At 34.4% G+C, this 25,667-nt stretch overlaps 1 protein-coding gene across 5 annotated transcripts in view; it reads right to left on the bottom strand.

The window, feature by feature from the left end:
• The window catches only part of ATF7IP (activating transcription factor 7 interacting protein), a 113,736-nt gene that overhangs the window by 42,024 nt on the left and 46,045 nt on the right, over nt 1–25,667 (bottom strand). For 4 of the 5 annotated variants that reach the window (XM_020910777.2, XM_020910781.2, XM_020910775.2 and 1 more), the window contains exons 2-6: nt 19,534–21,035; nt 11,192–11,272; nt 9,691–9,836; nt 8,168–8,305; nt 578–643 (exon numbers count right to left, since the gene is read on the bottom strand). In XM_020910777.2, the coding sequence (XP_020766436.2) occupies nt 578–643; nt 8,168–8,305; nt 9,691–9,836; nt 11,192–11,272; nt 19,534–21,028 (1,926 nt within the window). In that variant the 5' untranslated portion in view covers nt 21,029–21,035. The remainder of the gene's footprint in view (nt 1–577; nt 644–8,167; nt 8,306–9,690; nt 9,837–11,191; nt 11,273–19,533; nt 21,036–25,667) is intronic. The other variant, XM_020910776.2, reaches the window with a different exon arrangement.

Here is a 25,667-nt window from a genome sequence, read left to right as displayed (position 1 = left end):
GGAAGACCCTATTATAGTCTATAGCAATCTGTGACCAGTGATCTTTGATGTTATTGCAATTATTTTATGTTTTGCATTTTTAAATTAAGGTATGTACATTAAAATGTATCTAAATGATTTTTCAGACATAATACCACTGCTCATTTAATAGACTATAGAATTAACATAACATTTATGTATTTTTTTCTTTAATGAAAATTTTTTCTTTACAAATCTGTGGCCTGCTTTATCGCAATAATTGCTTTACTACAGTGGTCTGGAACTGAACTCACAGTATCTCCAAGGTATGCCTGAGAGAAACATGGTATGGCAAATCCCCAAAACCTAATTTTAAAGATGGACAGAAAATACAATTTCAAGAATGGCTTACATACACATATTATATGTACTGATGTTCATATGAAAACAGTGAGGATTAGAAAGGGTTAATGACTAGTTCTAGAGCAGAAGTTCCAGAAACAACATGCAGGAAGTACATAGTATGAAAGAAAATTTCAGACTTCCTTCCTCCTTAGGTCAGCACCTAAGATTACCACTTAAAGCTAAATATCAACTATGTAAGAACAGAAATTCTTACTTCTTGTCTTTTCTTAAGATCTTCTTTGGCTGCTCCAAAGCGTTTGGTTAACCTGGCTATCTTGGCCTAAAAAAAGCAAAAATGAGACAGAAATCAAATGGCATTATAGTATTAAAAAGGAACCTGTGCATACATAACAAGAAACCTATGGGTAATAGGATCCTCAGAAGACAGACAACAGCAAAGAATATAAGATAAGTTATTGTACAGTCCTTGACTTCAAAACCCAAAGTAAACATGGTTAAGTTTTAGAAGATTGGCTTTTTTCCTCCTTGCTCACAAACCAGCATATTTATGAATATATGTGCTTGCATTTCTTATTATTTAACATAGTTGGAACCACACTTAATTTTCTCACTGAGAATTATATATTAATAGTTAACATATCTATAAATCACAGAAGATCCCTAATCAATAGTACATATGAGTCTGGAATTCTCTAGGCCAGAACACTGGAGTGGGTAGACTTTCCCTTCTCCAGGGGATCTTCCCAACCCAGAAATCGAACCCAGATCTCCCGCATTGCAGGTGGATTCTAGACCAGCTGGGCCACAAGGGAAGCTACATCTACAGTACTCAAATACTTCTTTTCAAAAATTAACCTACTAGCAAATAAATAGCAACAAGATCTTTTTTGACCCATCTCCTAGAGTAATGAAAAATAAATAAACAAATGGGACTAATTAAACTTAAAATATTTTGCACAGCAAAGGAAATCATAAATAAGATGAAAAGACAACCCTCAGAATGGGAAAAAAATATTTGCAAACAAAGCAACTGACAAAGGATTAATCTCCAAAATATAAAATCAGCTTATCCAGCTCAATATCAAAACAAAATAAATACCAATCAAAAAATGGGCAGAGGACCTAAACAAACTTTCTCAAAAGAAGACATACAGATGGACAAAAAACACATGAAAAGATGTTTAACACCACCAATTATTAGAGAAATACAAATCAAAACTACAATGAGATATCACCTCACATTGCTCAGAATTGTCATCAAAAAAATCTACAGACAACAAATGCTGGAGAAGGTATAGAGAAAAGGAAATACCCTTACACTCTTTCTGTGAATGTAAATTGACAGAGCCACTGTGGAGAATGGTATGTATCTGTGTGTAAGTCGTTTAGTTGTGTTCAACTCTTTGTGACCACATGGACTATACAGTCCATGGAATTTTCCAGGCCAGAATACTGGAGTGTGTAGCCTTTCCCTTCTCCAGGGGATCTTCCTAACCCAGGGATCGAACCCAGGTCTACCTAATTGCAGGTAGATTCTTTACCAGCGGAGCCACAAGGGAAGTCTGGAGAACAGTATAGAAGTTCCTTAAAGAAACTAAAAACAGAACCACCATATGACCCAGCAATCCCACTACTGGGCATATACTCAGAGAAAGCCATAATTCACCCCAATGTTCAGTGCAGCACTATTTAGATGAGCCAGGACATGGAAGCAACCTAAATGTCCACTGAGAGAGAAATGGATAAAGAAGATCTGGTACATATATACAATGGAGTGTTAGCCATAAAAATGAATGATATAATGCCATTTGAAGCAACATGGATGGACCTAGAGATTTTCATACTGAGTAAAGTCAGACAGAGGAGGAGAAATATTGTGTGACATCTCTTACAAGCAGAATTCAAAAAGAAATAATACAAATCAACATTTACAGAACAGAAACTGACTTACAGACTTAGAGAATGAACTTATGATTGCCAGAGGGAAGGGATATGGGAAAGGGTTAGTCAGGGAGTTTGGGACAGACATGTATACACTGCTATTATTTAAAATCGATAACCAACAAGGTCCTACTATATATAGCACAAGGAACTCTGCTCAGTGTTATTTGACAATCTGGATGGGAGAAGCGTTTGGGAGAGAATGATAGATGTATATGTATACCTGAGTCCCTCTGCTGTCCACCTGAAACTATCACAACACTATTAATAAGTTATACTCCAACATAAAATAAAAAGTATTAAAAAAAAAGAAAAGAAATGCCTGAGATGGAAAAGATTGGGAAAGAAGACACATGGGGCCTGAGATGGAAAAGATTGGGAAAGAAGACACATGGCAGAAGGGGGCTTTAAAAGCTCTCACCCATCTCAGGAAATTAAGAAGACTATCTGAATGTTCAGGACAGAATGCAAGCTCAGAAGTGGCCTGAAAAGACCCTAAGCTGTCACCTCAGACTAGCCTTCAGAATCTATGTAAGCAGGAAGACAAGAATAAGGCAAGTGTGATAAAACAGGTTGTAAATGGCCTAGACTAAGTGTTGAAAGTGAAAGTGAAGTCGCTCGGTCATGTCCAACTCTTTGTAACCCCATGGACTATAGCCTACAAGGCTCCTCAGTCCATGGAAATTTCCAGGCAAGAGTACTGGAGTGGGTTGCCATTTCCTTCTTCAGGGGCTGTTCCCGAAACAGGGATCAAACCCACGTCTCCTGCATTGTGGGCAGACACTTTACTGTCTGAGGCACCAGGGAGGCTGAGTGTTGAAAGAGTACCCCAATACAGTTAACCTGCAAAGATTTGGTAGAGTAATCTTTTTACCTTTTTAGGCTCCCGGCATTTAAGTGAAAGTTGCTCAGTCATTTCTGACTCTGCTACCCCATGGACTATAGCCTGCCAAGGTCCTCTGTCCATGGAATTCTCCAGGCCAGAATACTGGAGTGAGCTGTTCCCTTCTTCAGGGGATCTTGCCAACCCAGGGACTGAACCCAGGTCTCCTGCACTGCAGGTGGATTCCTTACTGTCTGAGCATTTAAGGTAACTGTCAAAATATCAGCTGACCACCAAGCTAACAAAACATAAACTTCAGTGACCATACACAATAATGAATATATACTTTCCAAAAATTATTTTAAAAACCCACTAATCAAGCGAACAACAACAAGCAGCAATAGCAAACCCTGGATAGAAGGGGAAAATCTGATTTTCTGAATTGCCACATTGCAATACTCAAAATATCCATTTAAACAGTAACAATGAACAAATTAGGACATATACAAAGAAATAAGAAAGTATGGTTTATTCACAGAAAGAAAAAAAATTAACAGAAATACAGCTCAGGCACAGGACTTACTAGACAAAGACTTTAAACAAATGTTTTAAATCTGTTCAAAGGGCTAAAGGATACCATTGAGAAAGAACTTGGAAAAAAAAAGGAAAAAAATGTCTCACCAATAGAGAGAATATCAGTAAAGAGACAGATATTATATATTTTTTTAGAAGTATAAATTCTGCAGTTGAAAGTATAATAACTGAAATTAAGAAATTCACCAGAGAGATGGGAGGACAAGACTGTGAAAGAAAAGTTTTGTCTACTTTTTTGTATAATAGGTATTAATTCAAGAGGTTAAGTTTCATCCCCAGAGTAATCACTAAGGAAAAAGTAAAAACTTTATGGAAAGAGAAAAATGAAGAGACTCAAAATGGTTCACTAGTAAAAAATCATAAAAGAAGGCAGTAATGTAGGAAGAATTAAAGTACAAAAAAGATAAGTAAAAAGGACAAGTAAAATGGTAGGACTAAGTCTTTCTTTATCAGTAACTAATTTAAATGTAAAGAGATGAAAAACTCTTCAATTAAAAGACAGAGATTAGCAAAGTGGATAATAAATCATGACCCAACTCTATGCTGCCTAAAAGACTTCATCAAAATGTAAAATTTCTGTACATCAAAAGACATTATCAAGAGATTGAAAGTGAAAAGAAAACTTACAGAGTGGGTGAAATAGTCATAAATCATGTACTTTAAAGTGTTCAAATATCCAAAATATGTAAAAAAACTCTTACAGCTCAACAATAATAAGGCACAAACAAAAAATCCAGGAATAAAAATAACTTAAATTTTCTCTAAAGGAGATACACAGATGTTTAAACAACACATGAAAAGATGTTGAACATCAGCAGCCATTAGGAAAACACAACTAAAATCACAATGAAATGCCACTTCATATCCCTTAGGATGTTATGATTATTCTTAAAAAACAGACAGTAACAAGTGTTAACAAGGAAATGGAGAAACGGAACCCTCAACATTGCTGGTGGGAATATAAAACAGGAAACAATTGCCTGTTCTACAATCAATTAAACAAAAGAATTACCATATGACCCACAATTCCATGCCTAGGTATATGCCCAAAAGATTTGAAAACAAGTATTCAAATACTTGTATACAAATGTTCACAGCAGCTTTATTTTCAATATTCAAAAGGTGGAAAGAGCTCAAATGCTCATCAAATGTTCATCAACTGAAGAATACATAAACAAAATATGTGTATGTGTGTGTATATGTATACACAAGTTAACATCTTGAACTAATTCCTATTTATTTTCAACATAGAAACATAAATACTACTTAGCAATGAAAAGGAATATAGTAGTGATACATACTAAACATGTATGAATCTGAAAAACATTATGCTATGAAAAAATAGGCCAGACACAAAAAGTCACATATTTAATAACTCTGTTCATATGAAATAATGCAGTATAGGTAACTCAGTAGAGACAGAGAGCAGATTAGTGGTTCCCAAGGGCTAGAGGGAGAAGGAAATGAGAAGTGGCTATTTAGCGGGTACAAGGTTTTCTTCTGGATTGATGAAAATGTTCTGGAACTAGATAAAGATGATGATCATACAACAGTGTGAAGGTACCAAATGACACTGAACTGTAAACTTTAAAGTAATTGCTATCCAAATTTTACTTCCATAAAAATCTAAATATCAGAACAACAAAGAAAGAGATGGGAACTAAACTGGGCTGAGTAAAATGTAAATAAATGGCATGGTAAAGACAGATCATAAATGAATGGAAGCTACAATATGAAATCAAATGGCTGAAATAAAAATACTGTGAGCATTAACACTCGGCAGGGGGCTTTCCTGGTGGCTCAGTGGTAAAGAATCTGCCTGCCAATACAAGAAGCACAGGTTTGATCCCTGGTCTGGAAAGATACCGCATATTGTGGAACAGCGAGGCCCATGCACGACAACTGCTGAGCCTGTGCTCAAGAGCCCACATGGAGCAGCCACAGCTGCTGAGTCCCCGTGCCGCAGCCACTAAGCCTGCACAGCCTGGAGTCCAGGTTCGGTAACAAGGGAAGCCAGCACAGTGAGAGCAGCCTCCACTCGCCTCAACCAGAGAAAAGCCCGCACAGCAATGAAGACCCAACATAGCCAACAAACAAATAAACATTTTTTTTTTTAAATCTTAAAAAAAAAAATACTCTGTAGGACAGTGAACCAACTGGTGGGATTAGGAAAAGCGGATCAAAAGCTAGGAGATCTAAATTACAAATCAGAAAATGAAGACAGGTTTAAACTGGTACACAATTGAGGAAACTGGACTACACAGAAGAGAATTAAGCAGCATTTTAGAAAGATGAACACAATGCTTGAGAAGAACCAGTAAAGACGTAAAAAGCAGTACCAAAGTGATCATGTAAAAGGCTGCTATTATAATCAAGGAGCTGGGCCTTGAGGAAAGTTAAAAGATGTAAAAGACAGACTTTTACAAGAAATTTAAAAGTTTTAATTTGGCAACTCACTGTGTATATGTAAAGTGATACAGAGGAATCAGTTTCCAAGAACTGAAAAATTGTGAATAAAAGGAACAATGGGAAAATTTTTCTAAGAATTCAAAAATTTTGAATAAGGAAAACAATATGCAAACTCCACAACATGACTTATTTGTGGAGAAGATGATTGGTTTGATGTTGGAAAGATTTAAGATTCTACGGCTACAAAGAAATATCCAAGTGCAAAGGTTTATTAAAAGTTAGAGACAGACTTGTATCTTAAAAATATGAGAGTTAAAATCTCAGGTTCTAAAAGCACAAAATCATAGATGCAGCCATGGGACTGATAACAAACCATGAATGAAATTATACTCTTAAATCTCCCAACATTTTCAAGTTCTAATTCAACATTCTAAATAGTACTAGTAAAATAAAATGTAATAATTAGAAAATACTATCACTATGTAAGGATCCGCTAAAGGTAAGAAATAGGAATAGTGTTGTCCTAAATGATGCATTATAAAATAACTACAATGACCTTATTATTAATAAAGTCTCACTTTAAATAAAATTTACAATACAAAATTAGAAAACTAAACTTGTTGGCTGAGATATACACTTCCTAAAATCTAAGTTGCTTGCAATTTGCTTTCAACTGTGCAACTTTATTTTCATGAACCACTTCTCCCTTGTTTGTAAATAAGGCTCTATAAATGGTTTTCAAGTCAGCATCTGAGACAATGCTCATATTTCAGACAACCTACCAAATAGAAACCACACATTCTCTTATGACAGAATGAATGTATTGATGAAATTTCCCAGCTTCTTAATCTTGAAATAAAATTAATTACTAAAGCCTGCTACCATGTGCTCATTTCAACTAATTAGAAGCTCAAGCTTCTAATTACATGTTAATATACAGATATATTCAATAAAAAATTAAAAGTATTTATTTATAAACATAGAGCAACAAACTAATGTCTTTAAAAACACAATTCATTGGAGGAAATAGATTAATATAAAAAAATCACAGCAAACATTATTCACTACTTAACAGTATTTTAGATGATGCCAGCCTTTCTTCACTGACTGAAGGGATACTGAAGATACACTGCTAAGATTACTGCTGAGGCTTGGCATGGGTTGATACATATCTCAAAAGTATGCTGAAGTCTGAACCCCAAGTATCAGAACACAAACTTATCTGGAAATAGGTAATTGTAGAAGTAATTACAGTTGACCCTTGAACAACATGGAGTTGAACTGCATGGGTCCAATTATACATGGAAATTTTTTTTCAATAAATATACTATTCATATTTTCATTTTACAGATCTTTAAATTGAGTGAGAGTCTGTGTTCAATTAGAGATCACCATAACTTAAATCAAAGGAACTAGGGTTTGAGTTCTGATTCTATCTGAACTGTTCCAAGTTACTGCCGTGGGTGAGCCATTTATGAATTTCTTCATTTTCTGAGGCAGGTACCAGTACACAGATTTTCAACTGCAGGCAGTGGGGATAGCACCTCTAACCACTACACTGTCCAAAAGTCAACTATAGTTAAGATGAGGTCCTACTAGAATAGTGTGGGTCCTAATCCAGGGTGACTAGTATCCCTAGAAAAGGGGGGAATTTGGAAGCAGACACACATACAGACACAGCACTATGTGAAGATGGAGCCAGAAATCACAATGATACTTCCACAAGACAGGAAATGCCCAAGTCTGTCAGTAAACTATAGAAAGCTACAGGAGACAAATGGAACAATTGTTTCTTACAGCCCTCAGAAAGAACCAGTCCTGATGGAGGCTTGACCTTGGGCTTTTAGCCTCCAAAACTATAAGACACTACATTTCTGTTTTGGAAGTCACCCAGTTAATGGTATTTTTTTTAATGGCAGCCTGAGTAAACTAATAGAGATTCCTTTTATTCCCAATACTTAGAAGTTAAATATACTTTATTGTCAACTTGGAAAACATATACCAGAAAGTAAGTTATGAAAAAAAAAGAAAGTTATGAAAATGATGACACGTAGATATGCAATTCACTGTACAAACCTGTAGTTCAGCAAGAACTGTTTTATGCCTCTTATTACACTCAATCTTTTCCACTCGTGTTTTCAATTCTGCCAGTGTCTTATCAAATACAGCACACTGCAGTGCACACAATTTTTCTTCCAGCAACCACTGTACAACCTAAAAATATATATTTCTTTGTTACAAAAAAGGAATTTCAAGCAAGCAGCAAACAGTAAATATTCTGAAGTACTAAGACAGTACTAATACATTAGCTAGTTTGTTTAAAAAAAAAAAAATACTGGCATCCATAACACAATGCTATCTGTTGAAATCCTCTACTTCTGCCTATGTAATATCTACTGTAACAGAATAAAGTGTACTAAAAATAGAAAATTTCCAAAGGGTGAAATTTTTAAAACAATTTGAAATTGAAGTTCTAATATTTTCCTCCCATACCTTCTATTGTGATTTAAGGAAACAAGGTGAAGGACCAGATTTTAATATTTTCTAATCTGTTACAGATGATACTTTTATGAGACATTAAGAATCTCACTGCACTATGAAATTTACTCACAGTTTTTATATTTATCTCATTATGGACCCATAAAGAGGACACATGGCGCGTATCCATGGACCACACTCGAGTAACACTTTCCTAGAGGAGTAAACCCTCAGTATACACTGATGTTTTCGAAATCCTTTCACATAGCTATCTTCATATTTCTAATAGCTCTAAAAGAAAGACTAAACTGGCACTATTATCACCATATGATAAAAAGATCTGAGAGAAAAAAAGCCACTTTTTTACTGTCTCTCTGTTCCTTTCTCTAAAGGGGATATTTAGACTTTGAGTAGAAGAACACTGGCCTAGATTATTTATAATTTCACCATTAAATCTGTAAGGCTTTGAAAAATTAATTTCACCCAAGTCTCCTATTCTTCTCTCAAAAAAAGATTTGTCAACATTTATGAACACATTTTGAAAAATATATTGAATACTTTATATTTTCATTATTTCTATCTCTAGTCTAATACATATAGTGAGAAGTTTCCAAAGCCTGTACTTTAAATATTCCTTTTCCCTAGTCCTTCCAGAACATTGCTCATACCATTTTTAATACTAAGCCTAAGATATGTAACAAAAATCTTAGAATGCAAGGACTTACAGCCATGAAACCAGCTTATGAAAAAAGTTATAAAAGCTAAAATGTTAACATATGAGACTCTAATGTTCCTACTAGAATGAAGTTGAATGTAGAAGCAAAAAAAAGCTCAAAACTGATATTCAGTTTTGTATAAAGCAAAGAAGAAGTCATAATTTCTCTCCCATTTTGATGATTATTATTTTATCTTTAGAAAAACAAAAACGATTTAACTTCAAAAGAGTCACAAGGAATTTTAGAATTAAACTAAGGGTAATAAACCCAACCACTTTCATGTTCTTTGTTTCTATGAGAAATCTGAATATATCAATAAAATACAGAGTAAAGTCAAAAAACCTAGAAGAATAAAGATGGCGGTGCCTTTTATTTAATATGGTTTTAACTTATAATCTCTAACACCTTTTGTAGCTTCTGGTTTATATCTCCTTTGGCTGTAATCTTTACTTGAAATTCTGCCTCATATTCCTCTTCCAAATATCGACGGCGTTTGGACTGTATATTGTCCATGTCCTCTGACTTAGAACGTTTTCTTCTAAAGAATTCACCTGAGGAAAAAAAGTAGGTGCTTTTATTAAACACCAATCAAATGCTTTTATTATAGATAGACTGTAATGCTTATTTCCCATCTTCATGAAAATATTATTTCTATCTACAAAACAGCATTCTCAATCATTTGCTTTTGTGATCAGAAAAGTTAGTAGATAGCTTTTAGCTTTAAACTTGAAATGATTTTCAATATGCTAAATAAGAACTTCCTAACGGCTAAATAAGCAAATGGATGAACAACATGAACAAAGAACATTCTTTCCTCAAAATCTTCATATTAAGATGGAAGATGAACTAACAATATGAGATCATCTTAAATTCATTTTTAATAAATTCTATACTACATTATGAACTCTGACAAAATACAGCATTCATTCACAAGTCACAGATTTCTCAGTATTCATTCTCCATTACATACAAGTGTGCATAGCTTTAATTATTTAATTCTATCCCCTCAGTAAAATTTTTTCCTCACTAAATTTAGGAAAAATTCTCCCTTAATAATTAGCCTTAGGAAAATAACATGTCAACAGTTATTCTTAACATACCTTAATAAATTGCAAATATTTATTGATAAAAATAATAAAATTAATGTTATTATGAAAGTAATTTGGTAAATAACAAATATTCAAAGACCTTCACTTTTAAATACTGACAACACTCATGAGATCATAAGCAAGTTTTATCTGGCTTCTTTTTGAATATGTAAGAAGAAAAATATCAAAATCTCCACACTTATTAAAGAAAAATGGCCACTTGTGACCATAAATCTTCCTCTCTACCTCACCCTATATCCCTATCTATGTGCCTGATTTAAAAGCCAATTCTATTCCACAACTTCTCTTGTATTACAACTTATACATGCACAAATGGAGAGGAGTAAGACAGAGAGTTACAGAATACCAATTTCTTGACTTCTAGTCCAGTGATCTTTCCATAAACCTAATGACATTCAGTAACATTGTTTTCCCCTTCCCATAAAGCTTAAGAGCTTTAAATAAACTGAGATACATACTTCCATTAGCCAGTATCACCGCAGACAGAATTCCTATAGGCCCATGCTCTAAAAGAAAATCTAAAACAACTTCTCTCAAGATATTCAGATAGTACCTTACTAAATAAATAGTTAGCTTAAATCTTTCTTATGGAACAATGGAAAGAATAAACAAAACAATAAAGCACATGAAAGAATTAACACCTTCAAAGATAGTTAACCACCAAGAAAATTATTTTACTGTGGCTTACTTAAACTGAAAAATTTTACAATCATTTCATGGACAAAAGAGTATTTTCTACAGCCTTAAAAGCAGAAACAATTTTAAAAACAATTTCAGGTTTGCTTATACATGCTTACTTTTCTCAGAAGGTCTTTCATCTTCACGTATTACTTGCTCTTCTTCCTCAGGTTTGCTGTCCTTTTCATTGCTTTCTACTTCTTCCATAACAAAAATAGAAAAGGAAAATTTCTTCCATTATAATTTGTCAACAGTTCATAATAATTTACATTTTTGGTGTAATTATCCAGCTAATATTTCATGAAATCAGTCTCAAAATGTAAAATATTGGGAATAAAAAAAGAAGCATGAACTGGTGGAAATTAATGACCAAGTCTAGTTTTTAAAGTTCTTGCAAGTTCATAATAAACTCTTAATATGGAAAAAAAAATATCGATTTTAAAACAAAATATCTTAATAATTTACTGTCATCAATAGATGTGAAAACAACTACTATAGTGCATTCAGACTCCTTTATATTCAGTTATTAAAACTAAAACATTAGTTGTGACTAATTACCAAAAAAATACAAAAAAAATTACAAATTACTGACAAACTCAAAACACCTAGTATTTTTGACCAGATAGGCTGAATCATTATTTTAATGGTTATGGATAGGTAAAATCTATCCTAAAGATAAAAAATGTTTTACTAAAAAGTAATAGCTACTTCAATACTAGTGCCAACAACTAACTTAGCTAGGTGCTTAACATACATTACTTCTTATCTTCCTTCTTATCTTCCTGCAGTCCATGGGGTCGCTAAGAGTTGGACAAGACTGAGCGACTTCACTTTCACTTTTCACTTTCATGCATTGGAGAAGGAAATGGCAACCCACTCCAGTGTTCTTGCCTGAAGAATCCCAGGGATGGGGGAGCCTGGTAGGCTGCCGTCTATGGGGTCATACAGAGTCGGACATGACTGAAGTGACTTAGCATAAACAGTATTTTTGCCATCATGTAGATAAGGACAGTAACATTCAGAAAGGTTGAGGAATTTTCGGGCTTCCCAGGTGGTAATAGTGGTAAAGAACTCGCCTGCCAATGCAGGAGAGTAAGACATGCAGGTTCAATCCCTGGGTCAGGAAGATCCCCTGGAGGAAGGCATGGCAGCCCACTCCAGTATTCTTGCCTGGAGAATCCCATGGAGAGAGGAGCCTGGTTGGCTTCACAAAGAATAAAACATGACTGAAGCGATGTAGCACAAGTAATTTTCAAAACAGGCAAATAAAAGCTAATAATTAAAGAATGCGACCAAAAAATATTTATAAAGATATTTATACAACTGCATTGTTATAACAAAGAAAATTCCAGAGGAACCGGAAATGGCCTTTGGTCAATCAACTTATAGCTCCTCAACTAACTTAACCATTAAGGGGAGAAGAACAAATCACTGATATATTTGGATCCTATTTTCCTCCCTTATATCCTTTAGCTTCAATAAAACATGCCATATTTCATCATATACTGCAACCAAATTTAAATATGCAACCATGTGCATACAGAACTATATAAAGATTCTGATAAGGCATTTCTGCTTCAAATACCAGGATTTTAGTTTCAACAGCCCTGAGTAGCGTGTGTGTGTGTTAGTCACTCAGTCGTGTCCGACTCTTTGTGACCCCATAGACTATAGCCCACCAGGCTCCTTTGTCCATGAAATTCTCCAGGCAAGAATACTAAGTAGAAACTCAGGTTAAAAAAAAAAAAAAAAGAATTTTTAGGTGAAAACAGGCAAAGACGAGGATCACTGATGAACCTATTACAATATTTTTCACACTAAGATATCAAAAACAATAACTCTGTAAAACGTGACAGTAGTAAAACAGAACAAGAATGTTAACACAGTACATATAAAGATTACTCAGACTATTTTTAAGCTTTAAAATAAATGAGTATTAGAAAATTAACTTCCCATTTACCACCCTATGCTCATGAGAAATGTTTTTAAGATCTCATCCCTCAACCTCAGTTCAATGAAATGAAAGTTTATTTTGCTCCCTTGTAGACTGCACACTCATTACAAAGCATTTACTATATTTACTTTTCCAAGTTTTCCTATCTTTAATACTAAGGGTGGTGACTCCCATAGTTTCTAAGTTTCCAGAGTAACTTGGTTGCTTAAGATTAAGATTTACCTAGTCTTTATTCAGCAAACCATCATACCACCAAAGGACAAAATTAGCCTTGTAACTTCATTCAATCAGAAAACAGCCGAGCAAACTGGCCTGGTTTGGTCTGCCTCTCTTATGTGTATGTTACTCTCCCTCTCTTCTGAGAGAGATGTCAAGCTGAGCTTGTGATTCCTTCATTTTATTCAAAAAACTCCTCTTATCATCCAATTCCCATTTTCCAGATATGTTTAGAAGATGTGACTGTATTCTCATACTTAAAACACTTATTAGGACTTAAAAATAGACAAAGAGAATTAAAATTTAGGCTTGAGTTTGACTTAATAAAGAACTAAAAATAGACAAAGAGAATTAAAATTTAGGTTCAAGTTTTACTTAATAAAGAACTAAAAATAGACAAAGAGAATGAAAATTTAGGCTCGAGTTTTACTTAATAAAGAACTTAATAAAGAACAAAGAGAATTAAAATTTAGGCTCGAGTTTGACTTAATAAAGAACTTGGGATTACAAAAATGGTATTAACAGAATCTACAGAAAGGAGTAAGGCCCTATCTTTCTTTAATTGTTGTTGTTGTTGTTGTTCACAAAGCCTATACAGAATCTAAGTGAACTTTCATCAACTCAGAATAATAATCAAAAGCCTATGTACACAGACAAATTTATATATGACTTAGAGTAGTTTCTGGGATTCCTAAAACTTATCCAAATACTTAGCTTAAGACTGGTTTTTTTTTTTTTTGTAGAAGCTGTCCTCATCCACAGTTTCTGCTGTAATTCCTCCCATCTTGAGTACAGCCTCATATATTGGCATGCTTTCATAATGCAGTTCTATCTGTGGTATTCTTTCCTTTCAACCAGATGAAGCAGTAAATTCCCTAAAAGCGGGTACCAAAACTTGTAATTTTGGTAATCCTAAAAACTTTGGGAAAGAGCTGTGACAAATGTTTCTGATGACAGTTATCTTTAATATAATTCCATTAAATTAACGTAGAAAAACTGTGTTGTAGAGGATAAGAAGACAGAATTTACATCAGGGGTTAGTCCCCCATTTTCAGAATTACATGGAATAGAACTTTATTCCAAAAAAATATGGACAAAAACACTGCCCTGGGTCAGGGTTGACAAACATTTTCTGTAAATGGCCAAAACATAAGTATTTTCAATCCTGTGGGCTCTATGGTCTCTGACACAACTGCTCGATTCTGTACTTACGATGGGAACTACTGATAAAAAATATGTAGTACATAAACAAATAGATGTGGCTATGTTCCAACAGAACTTTATTGACCAAAACAGTTAGGGCTTATCAGTCATAGTCTGCCAATTTCCTGCCTTAGATTAATGACTATGAGAAACACTTCAAACAAAAAGTTCCTACAGACTAAAGACAATATAATCCACAAAAAAAAAAAAAAAAAAAAAAGGCAAAGAAGATAAGCAAGCAATTCACAGATACTAGGAACATAAATAGCCAATGTAAATGTCAACCTCACAAGACATATTAAATGTCAGAAAAATGTGCCATTAATGGTAATATGTCTTTTGCAGAACATTTTTAAAGGCTTTATTTAACTAATACAAATTTCCAAATAATATACCTTCCACAGTAAGTTTTTGTGCTCCCTTTTAAAGCAAAATTGGGGGGCAAAGTTACATTTTATTATCTTCAATTCTCCCATTCTCTCTGAAAGTCAACTTCAAATAGGCTTTCAACTCCACTGCCCCTTGTCAAGGTGACAAATGATCTCCAGGTCATTAAATACTCTCTTCCACCTTAACTGAACAAGCAGCAGCATTTGATACATAAATATAGCGAGTTATTCCTTCCTTCTCAGAACATTCTTTACTTGACTTACTAAGACAACAAAATCTCCTAATTTTCTTTCTAGCTGAAGCTCTTTCTTGGTACTCTTTGCTGGTTCTTCCTCATCTCATCAACCTCTAATCACTGGTCTACAAACAGCTCAGTTCTTGGACCTCCTCTCACTCACTTATACTCACTCTGAGATGATTTCAGCTCTCACTCGACATCAACTAATGTCTACATGGTCATATAGACACTATCTATGTGTGCATGCTTAGTCATGTCCAAATCTCTGAGACCCCAGGAAGTGCAGTCTGCCATGCTCCTCTGTCCATGGAATTTTCCAATCAAGAATAATGAAGTGGGTTGCATTTCCTACTCCAGCTATATATGGTAATCTATCTACTCCTAATTATTCCTAGACAGTCCAAGCCTCTGCCCTAAAATCCAGATATATACCTAACATGGGCAACAACAGCCATCTGAAGCTGATCGTCCTCTCACATTTCCCTTTCCAAAATTTGTTTTATCTTTGATCTTCCTCAACTTCTTGATAGAAAAATCTGCAACTTCCACACCAATGTATAGGAATACAAGGTTCCATAAAGAAAATCCAAATAGGTAGGACAGTTGAATATTAATGGGCTGAGATAATAAAGAATTTTAGCTGAACACAGTAAACAGTGAAAACAAATTACCAATAATTTTAATTGTCTAAACCATGGCAATTCTATCACTTTCCCTAAAGCAAAATTAGACAGAAACCTTAAATTCTATTCCCATGCAATTATCCTGATTAGCATTTATGATCACTTAATGTATCTCATAAATAAATTAGGATGAGATTAATTTATAAATAAATTAAATGAAGATGAGATGGTGGATGGCATCAGCCACTCAATGGACCTGAGTTTGAGTAAGCTCCGGGAGTTGGTGATGGACAGGGAAGCCTGGCGTGCTGCAGTCCATGGGGTTGCAAAGAGTCGGACATGACTGACTGAACTGAACTGAATTTATCTTAAGGATTCAATGAAAAGGGAAAAACAAATCAATCAGATATTTTTAAAATCTGAAGTAATATCTGGAAGGAAATTATGTCAGAACTTATTATAAAATCTTATTTACTCTAAAACAGATTATTCTCCTCAAAAATATTAAGAAATAACAATGTTTAAAGAATTTTAAAAAGCCAAGTAATCAGAAGAGCTCTCCCTTTCATTTCTCCATAAGAAACAGAATGACAATGGCAAAAATGGGAGGAAAAATCTAAGAATGCAGTAGCTTGAAAACTAAGGAGAACCTCAAGAGGGAGGGATTGTTATTAAGAGATCATTTAAGTATGAGAATAAAATAAGCATTGAAACAAGTATACTATCAAGGGTGAAACAGATCACCAGCCCAGGCTGGATGCATGAAAGTGGTCAGGGCTGGTACACTGGAAGACCCAGAGGGATGGGATGCAGAGGGAGGCAGGAGGGGGGATCGGGATGGGGAACACACGTAAATCCATGGCTGATTCATGTCAATGTATGGCAAAAAACACTACAATATTGTAAAGTAATTAGCTTCCAACAAATAAAAATAGATGGAAAAAATAATAATAAAAAAATAAAAATAAAAAAAAGGATGCCCCTGGATTTAACAACAGGAGCATCAATGTCACTCCACTGAGAACAATTAGGTAGGAGGCTGACAACGTGGAAATCGCAATTCAATTAAGTTAGAGAGTAAACAGGAAGAGATGAAACTGTGCTAGCTTTGTTAACATAACTTAAAGAGTGGCACTGAAAGACAGGAAAGATGAACAGTAGCTAGAGGAGAGTACAGTATGCAAAATACATGAAAGATACAACTAATGTGTATACCTCCTCTAGTGTTGCTGTAATGTTCCCAGAGAGAAACCTTTCTTTTCCTAGCCTTTTTACACAGACTATGATTTTAAACATTCAGTATCAGTTATTACACAGCAGGAGTAGCTGCAATCATTTGTTAGGTTTTTCTATCTTTGTAAACCTGAAATAGCTTTTCTATTTGTTTTCTGATATCATTCATTATTTTTTATTGATGCTAATACACATCAAAACTGCTACATTTAAAACAAATTTGCTTAAGAAGTGTCTGAAATAGTAAGAGTTTTATGTTTTCCTACTAGTACAGCACATTAGTACTTAGCGGGAAAAGCCAGATTTACAATTCTGTGTTCTGAAAATACTAAAAATTAGTCAAGAATAAAGAATCTGAAGAAAGTAATACCTCGACAGATGAACAGCAACAAATATGACATGAAACAGATTCTACCACCACATAAAAAGAACAAAGAACAGTTAAGAAACTATACTTTTAATCCACAGTAACAAAATTTCCTCTGGAACTGGGGACAGAAAATAAAAGTTCAGTTACCAGCTAAGAAATTAAATCGATTACTAAACTTACTCTGTTAACAGCATACAACCAAATAAAAGTCTAAAAGTAAGTAACCAAAAATAAACCCAACTCTGAATTTTCAAAGTATGCAATAGGGGTAGCTTAATATTCATCTTGCTGCATTTAACAGCACTGTGCGGGAGGGATAGTCTCCAATATCCTAGATTCTGGAATAAAAGTAAAACGTATAAACCCATTAAAGCTTCAATTTGCTCTAACTTTCTTATATTCATTACCAAAAGATATTTTTAATACTACTCTCTCTATACTTACTGAGAAATGAGTGAAGTTCACCCTAAACACTGTTACTTATTATCTTTCCAAAATGTAAATTTGATCATGTTATTCTCCTCTCCTTGAACTCATTCAATGGCTTCCCAGTGCTAGTATGTTTCAGCATTACAAGCAAGGTCCTCCATGACACACTTTTCTTTACATTACTTAAAATATTCTTATATTTCTTATATTACAAATTACTTAATTCCACATTTACTGAGCACTAACTGTGACCCAAGCATTATTTTGGCCTGATTATGATGGCTCAGAGCAGAAGTGATAGCAGTGAAGATGACGAGAAGAGACAACATTCTAGATCTATTCTGCAGGTAGCAACAACAGGATTTCCTGACAGACTGGATATGGAACGTGAACCAAACAAAAAAAGAATCGTTCCAAGATCTTTCACCTGAGCAAGCAGGATGGAGTTGCAATTAAGAGGGATTATCTTCATTAAAACTCTATGTTACACAAATAGTGAAAGGAAGGTGCTTCCCTGAAACATCTATATCTCATAAAGTTACTCTCCTCTAAACTCCCAGCCTACCAATTTAACATTATTACTGTATCCAAAACCTTGTATTTAATGGCCTGTGGTTTAATTCTTGACAGAATCCTCAGGGCAAGTAATAAATTTTACCTTTAAATCCCCAAGCCAAGAAGAAACTGGCCTTTCTATATATACAGGTTCAATAAATGAATGAATGCTCTTTGGAAATGAAGTCATCTTTAATAAGGGAAAAGTTTCTATCTCCAAAAGAAATGTAGGTATGATATATTGGAGTGGGGTGGGGGAATCCTGTGTCTTGCCTTTTTTTTTTCTTCAAACAAACTAAAACCAAATGCTGTGTTTCTTGTTACTCCACTCACAGGGTTCTAAGGCTAAGACAATTGTGACACAATGGAAACATAAAGGTACTCATGCCAGTCTGAAAGTAACTGAGAAAGTTTCACATGGGAATGATGCTTGAGTTTCACCATGAAAGCAAAGTAGGATTCTCTCATTCTCCCTTTTTCTCTAGCAATAATAAAAGAGATGGGAAAGACAAGCATTGACCAAATCATGAAGTTTATACAGTTTTATATAAGGAGTCTGAAATAATTCTTAAAGTAATAGGGAATCTAACCAGAGATTAGTAATAGGGAATAACCAGAGATTTAAGTTATTAAGAGATCATTTAGAAAATGAGTCAAACATTAGGTAGAATCTAGAATGCTTAGAAAGCAAATGGATAGTCTTTATCAAACATATAATTAGGCCTCCAGGTTTCTGAATTCCAGCAATGGTGGTATAATTCCCTGGACAAAGAATATTAAAAGAATCAGATTTCAATTGGAAAACTGTAAAATGGAATTTGTTACACTTGAAGAAAATAAATTAGACCAGTAGGCCTTTATAACAGATTCAAAGTTATTTGGTTGGTAAGTGACAGCAAGGACAACTTTTAGAATTTTGATTAATTATGTACTGGAAATTGTTACATCACAGTGTTATACTGGTCCATCTTATCTCTATTCCCAGTCTACAAGCTCCTTACAGGCAAGTGTAATATTTTCTACGTTTTTTATCTCCCTTCTCAGCACTTTACACAATGCTGCTCTCAGAGTGCATCTTTGTTAATTCTGAATTCTGCGAAGTTAAGAACCTGTCAAGTTAAGAGTATTCTAGTCACCATCATTCTCAACTTCCTCTGTAACTAAAAGAAACTTAAAACTTTATGAGAATGTTCTACTAAGCAGTTTATTAAAGCTAATCAAAATCTTTAAAATTTAAATAATATGCTAACCTGGAGAGCATGTCTCATTTTGTGATGTAACTTCAGACTCATCCTTTTCACCCGAAATATCCTCTTCATCAGAGAGGACCAAAAAGGCTTCTTTTGGCAAGCTCTCACTACTTTCTTGTTTAGATGGTGAACCAAAAGAACCTTCCATCTTTTCTTCCAAATCTGGACTTGATTCATCAATTGGAAGGAGAGAAGCTTTAGAAAAGCAAGTGAGTTCATCTTCAGCAGGTGCAAGCTTTTCCAAAATAGGAATGATTTCATCAGTCTCCATAGAATCTGTATTTTCTAGGATATTCTCATTTTTGTCATCTTTTATAACATCTTCACTAATGGTTTCTATAAGGTCTGCAGAATTTTCTTCTTCATTCTTTTCACTTTGGTCAATCTCCACACTGCTAGATATAGCCTCCTCTCCAACAGCAGATTCTGTGATTGCATCTTCTTCTAACTTCTTTTCAGGAGACAGATCTGAACATATAATTGCATCATCTGTTTCGAGAGCTTCTGCATCAGCATCACTATTACTATCAGCTTTATTTTTCTCATCAAATGAGAAAATTTGATCTAACTTTTCATTGTCTCTATTTTGTTGAAGAAAATCATCACCTTTATTGCTACTGGGCTGTGTACTATCAGTTTCAGGAACTGGTTCACAGGCTGGTACGGAACTTGGGTCAAAGGTGGGGTCAAAGGCTGTTTCAGAAGTTGGTTCATCAGAAGTTGGTTCACCAGAGGCTGGATTACCAGAAGCTGAATCACCAAAAGCTGGATCACTAGAAGTCAGATCACCAGAGCCTGGATCATCAGGGGCCAGTGATTCAGAGGCAAGATCACCAGAGGCCGGATCATCACGCGCTGAATCACTGGAGACTAGTTCAGTGGAGACCGACTCACCAGGAACTGGTTCACTGGAGACCAGTTCATTAGAAACTGGCTCACTGGAGACCAGTTCACTGGAGACTATTCCACCAGAGGCAAGATCGCCAGAGATAGGGTCACCAGAAGCAGGATCACCAGAGGTTAATGCTTCAGAGGCCAGGTCTCCAGAGACAGAATCTCCAGACTCCAGACCTTCAGTAGCCAGATCAGAAGCTGAATCACCAGAAGATGGTTCAGTAGCCAGTTTAGGGGCTAGATCTGGACTCACATTATTTGCAGACAAAGGTTCACACTTTAAGTCATCATCCTGCTTGCCTTTTACATGAACATTTAAGGTACAGGGTGTTTCTTTCCATTCTGCTTTACTTTTCTCAGGGTCAAAACAAAGATCCTCAATGCCATTCACCTCTTCCTTGTCATTAAGATACTCCATATTTTCCAAAGGTGAGGTTGGGTCCAAATCTCCATTTTCATGGTTGCCATTTAACAGCTTGACATCAGTTTTCAACAGCTCTTCCTTGACCTTGTACACTGCTTCCAGTTGCTGTCGATCACTCACTCTCATTGTTTTTCGAGCCTTAAAGACTTTTCTTTGAGGTTCTTCTATACTTTCCATTTTGAATCTTTAAAAAAAAGAAAGAAAAAGAAAGAGTTTAACACTTGAAACCAAAGCCACCTAATTATAGACTTATTATGAATTGATCTTAGAAGCAAGCACCACTTTATATAATTTTAAAGTATTTATAGAAAGCATAATTATCTATGCTAACTTAAAGCATAACATACATAATGCTGTGTATTAATTTTTATATCTATTGAATTTATATAACATAAAATTGATAATAGGTAAAGTTCATAAGAGATCAATTACTAGGCAATGTTAGGGGGAAAGTGACTAATTCCTAGTTTTCATTCTCAGTAAGCTAATGGATTCATAGAGTATGGAGGAGAGAATGTTAAAAAAGTACATGAAGTAAAAAAGTAGCTGTCATAGGAAAAATAAGAGAATGAAAGCAGTAGAGGAATGAGGAGAGGTATAGAGATAGGGGAAAAAAGAAAGGAGAATTAAGGAACATAAAGAAATATTACATTTGCAACCAGAAATATCTAAATAACTGTTAACATATTAATAACAGATTACTATCTAGAAAGTGAAAAACAACTCACAATAGAAGAAAATACAGTTGACCCTTGAACAAATGTGGTTTGAACTTTAGGGGTCCTCTTAAACTTGGAATTTTTTTTGATAAATACATACTGCACTACTACCTGACCCACGGTTAGTTGAATCTGCAGGTACAAAGGGCTAACTATAAAGTTACATGAGGATTTTCAACTGTACAGGGGTTCAGCACCCCTAGTCCCTACATTTTTCAAGGGTCAACTGTATTTGCAAGTTATATATTTGCAAATAATATATCCAGTAAGAGATTTACATCTGGAAAATGTAAAATACTTTTGCAATTGAAAAATAACAACAAAAAAACAACTTAAAAATGGGCAACAGACTTGAACAAACATTTCTCTAAAAGATACAAAAAAAGACAATAAGCATTGAACATAAACAGATGCTTCACATCATTTAGTCATCAGAGAGATGCAAATCAAAACCAAAATGAGGTAACACCTCACACACACCAGGATGGCTATTATCAAAAGAAGTAATGGGTGTTGGTAAGAATGTGAGCAAATTGAAACTCTCATATGATGGCAATGGGATTGTAAAATGGTACAGCTGCTTTGGAAAAAGAGTCTGGCAGTTCCACAATATGCTAAATATTAAGCATTAAATTTAATCTTTCCTCTTTTTTATAATGTATTCATGTAAAGCTATAAATTTCCCTCTAAGCGCTGCTTTAGCTGCATCTCACATTTTAATGTCATATTTTTCACTGTTCTATTAAAATATTTTCTAATTTCCATTGTGATTTCTTCTTTCATCTGTGAGTTATTTAAAAGTATATTTCTTTAAAAGGTAGTAACACACAACTATGTCAATAAGCTATTTAAAATATATAGAGAGTCGATTTCATTAATAAAATAATCAAGCAGTGTAGATTTACAAGTTAAGTAGCTAAGCATTGCAGATTTTAGGCCTAACGAAGATGTCCACTTGAAAAAAATAAATTAGCACCCTAAGACATAATTTCTTAAATTGTAACCTTATTTGAATAGGGGTCTTTGCAGAGAAAATAATGTTAAAATAAGGTCATCAGGGTGGGTCCTAATTCCATATGATGAGTGCACTTATTAAAAGGGAAAAATTTGGATACAGACACATACACATGAGAACACTGTGTGGTAACTGGAGTTAGTCAGTCACAAGCCATAGCTAGGAGAGAAATATGGAACAGATCCTTCCTGAGCTTCATCAGTGAGGGCATGGCCCCCTCGACACCTTAATTTCAGACTTCTAACTGCCAGAAATGTAAGACAATACATTTCTGTTATTTAAGAAAAAAAATTTTTCTTTTTCAAGTAATGTGATTCACCACATAAACAGAATAGAAGGTAAAAATAAACAACAGATCATCTCAACACAGAATATTCATTCTACAAAATTCAAAACTGAGTCATAATTAAGCTCTCAGAAATCTAATAAAAGTAAACAACTAAAATCTAATACAGGTTATCTACAAAAGAAAATTGCAAATATCATACTTAATGGTAAAATAAGATCAGAACTAAGATAAGGATGTTCTCTATCAATGTTTCTGTGTTAACATCTGGCCAGTTCAGATTTGGTCCTAGAGAAAGACAATGATGCCACTCTGCAGTGGAATAAAACAAACATCCTTTTAAGGACTAAGATACACAGGAATCATGAATATTGATTTAATATCACCATTACCAGTATGAATGATGCTAGGATATACTAGCTTGGAAAAGGAAAAAAAGCAGCTCTGAAATCTAGGAATTTAAGGTTCAAAGCTCAGTGTTATTAAAAATTGACCTGATACTTATAGCTAAGCCATGTTGGACATAACAAACTCAGCATTTAAATTAGACAAGGTCACTGTGCAACCCAGCAACCCATAAATTACTAAATATCTCCCCCTCTGACTAAATAAGTGATGGTTACACTTTTTTTTTTAATCACTTGTAGTTTTATCCTCACTGTAGTTTGTCTTCCTTATAGATAACAGTTACTGAGATAGTTATTGAGCACAGAATTGCTCCCTCCCCACCTTTCTGATAGTACCTAATCCAGAGTAAGGCTCTCCTGCCTCAAACCCTCCCCACAAAACCCAATCTATACTATAAATAAACCCTTTACCAGGTTTTTTTCTAATATCCTCCTACTGATATGCCTCAATTTCCCCTGTGGTAAGCATTCTCTCTCACTGCAACAAACAATAAACCCAACTTTTCAGCTACAGGTATGTTCCTGATACTCCATCATTCCTCTAGCTGAAAAGCACAAAACTATGGCCCAGCCTATTTGCTGGAGGCCAATAAAGCTTGAGAACCAACCATTTTGTCATAGCACTTTTAGATTGCAGTATAAAATCTGCATTCATACTCTTACTGTAAGCCAACTACTTATATGTCTTAGTCTTCCTGGGTTTTTAAGTTACAGAGCTGAGTAAAACTATTTACAAAATTACCTTAAAACAAGAAGAAACGTCAAAGCAAAATTATCATAGCACTATTTTTAAGGACTTTAAATGTAGCTACAATTTAAACTTCAAAATTTTTCCCACCTACAATCCATTTTAAACTCACACTTATTGAAAAATGTTCCGCAAATAAGATACAATGCAAGTTTTGTAGACATCTTCCTTGCTGACTCCAAGCATAAAAATGACTAAATTTATAGTACTAGGAGTGTGGTTACCCTTTAAATATTTTCAAATACTGAACTGCAATTCTTCTGGATTTTGACATTGTAACAGCCACATTTCTCAGCCGTTACATACATAACTGGTTGCTGTTGCCAGATGCATTAAAAACAAACATTCCTCTTTTTATAAAAGCGTATTTTCATAATTTTTAATAATTCCAGTAAGAACATGAATTCTGCCAACAGAAACATGTGCTTGATTTCTAACTCTCCCATGTACTTACTATGTGACACAGGGCAAGTTACCTAGCATTTCAATGTTTAATATCAGCCACCGTAAAAAGGGAATATCAGTACCTGACAGAGGTTGCAGTAATGATTATGAGATTCTATACATTAAGTGTTTGGAAGGCAGTTAGCACTCAATAAGTGTTATTGTAATTGTCTATGTATATTTAGGATGTTTTCAGGCATACAAATCTGAAACAAGTTTCTCTTAAATATTTTTGGTAGTTTGTATATGAATTAGAAAGTCTACCATGCACACATTATGTTCAATGTTAACTGCCACCAAGTAACATTTAATAAAAATAAATGTTATCAAAGCAAGCTGGTTTTATCAACAAAATTGCCATCAACACAGTAAAATAAAAGACTATACAAAGAATTACAGAATAACTACCATCTGTACCCACAAGGGCGCACACTACAGCCATTTACAAGATCTTTTAAGGGTTCTAAGTAAATATAATGAATAACAAAGCAAGAAGCAAGTAGCATGAACAACCAGTTCAAACTAGTTCAGCCATATCTATGCAAACCAATCAGCAGTAAGTTTTTGAAAATCTATTTTGCATAAATAATGTATATTTAAGACACACAGGAGAGAAGGGTGTGTTACTTGCAAACAAGTCTCCATTACTATATGACTGGAACAAAACATTTCTAAAGATCATTTTAAATATCATCATCTGGAACTGACATATCGTTCACAAAACTATACTACAAAAGAAATACTACATTTTTAGGCAGCAATACTACAGTCATGAAGCTCTCACAGAATTGTAATTTATCTTCATAGGAAAAGCACTTATATTTTACAGCAGAAAGTGTCTGCCATATCTAGAAGTAAATGTGTAAAATGTAATGAACTACTTTCTCCTCAAAACATTTTTCATAAGGAAGATAGTAAGAAAAAAATGTTTTAAGTCCTTACTTTAATGTTCAGATTCAAGAACTGTAGGGAAATATCACCACTTTAAAAAAAAAAAAATATCACCACTTTAAAAAAAAAAAATCTTTTTCTACAGTATTAACAAGAATTTCACCTTTACTAAAGGAATTTATATTTAAATAACCAAAAAGGGTGTGTTACCTGCAAATAAGTATCTATGGCTTGGATTTTTTTTTTTTCAAATTTTGGGTAAATTATTTTTAAGGAAAGCCCAATAAGCCTCTTCTTCAGTGAAAG

The sequence above is a fragment of the Odocoileus virginianus genome, chromosome 23, assembly GCF_023699985.2.
Source record: "Odocoileus virginianus isolate 20LAN1187 ecotype Illinois chromosome 23, Ovbor_1.2, whole genome shotgun sequence".
Taxonomy (NCBI): Eukaryota; Metazoa; Chordata; class Mammalia; order Artiodactyla; family Cervidae; genus Odocoileus; species Odocoileus virginianus.
This window is presented reverse-complemented; position numbering and strand designations above follow the sequence as displayed.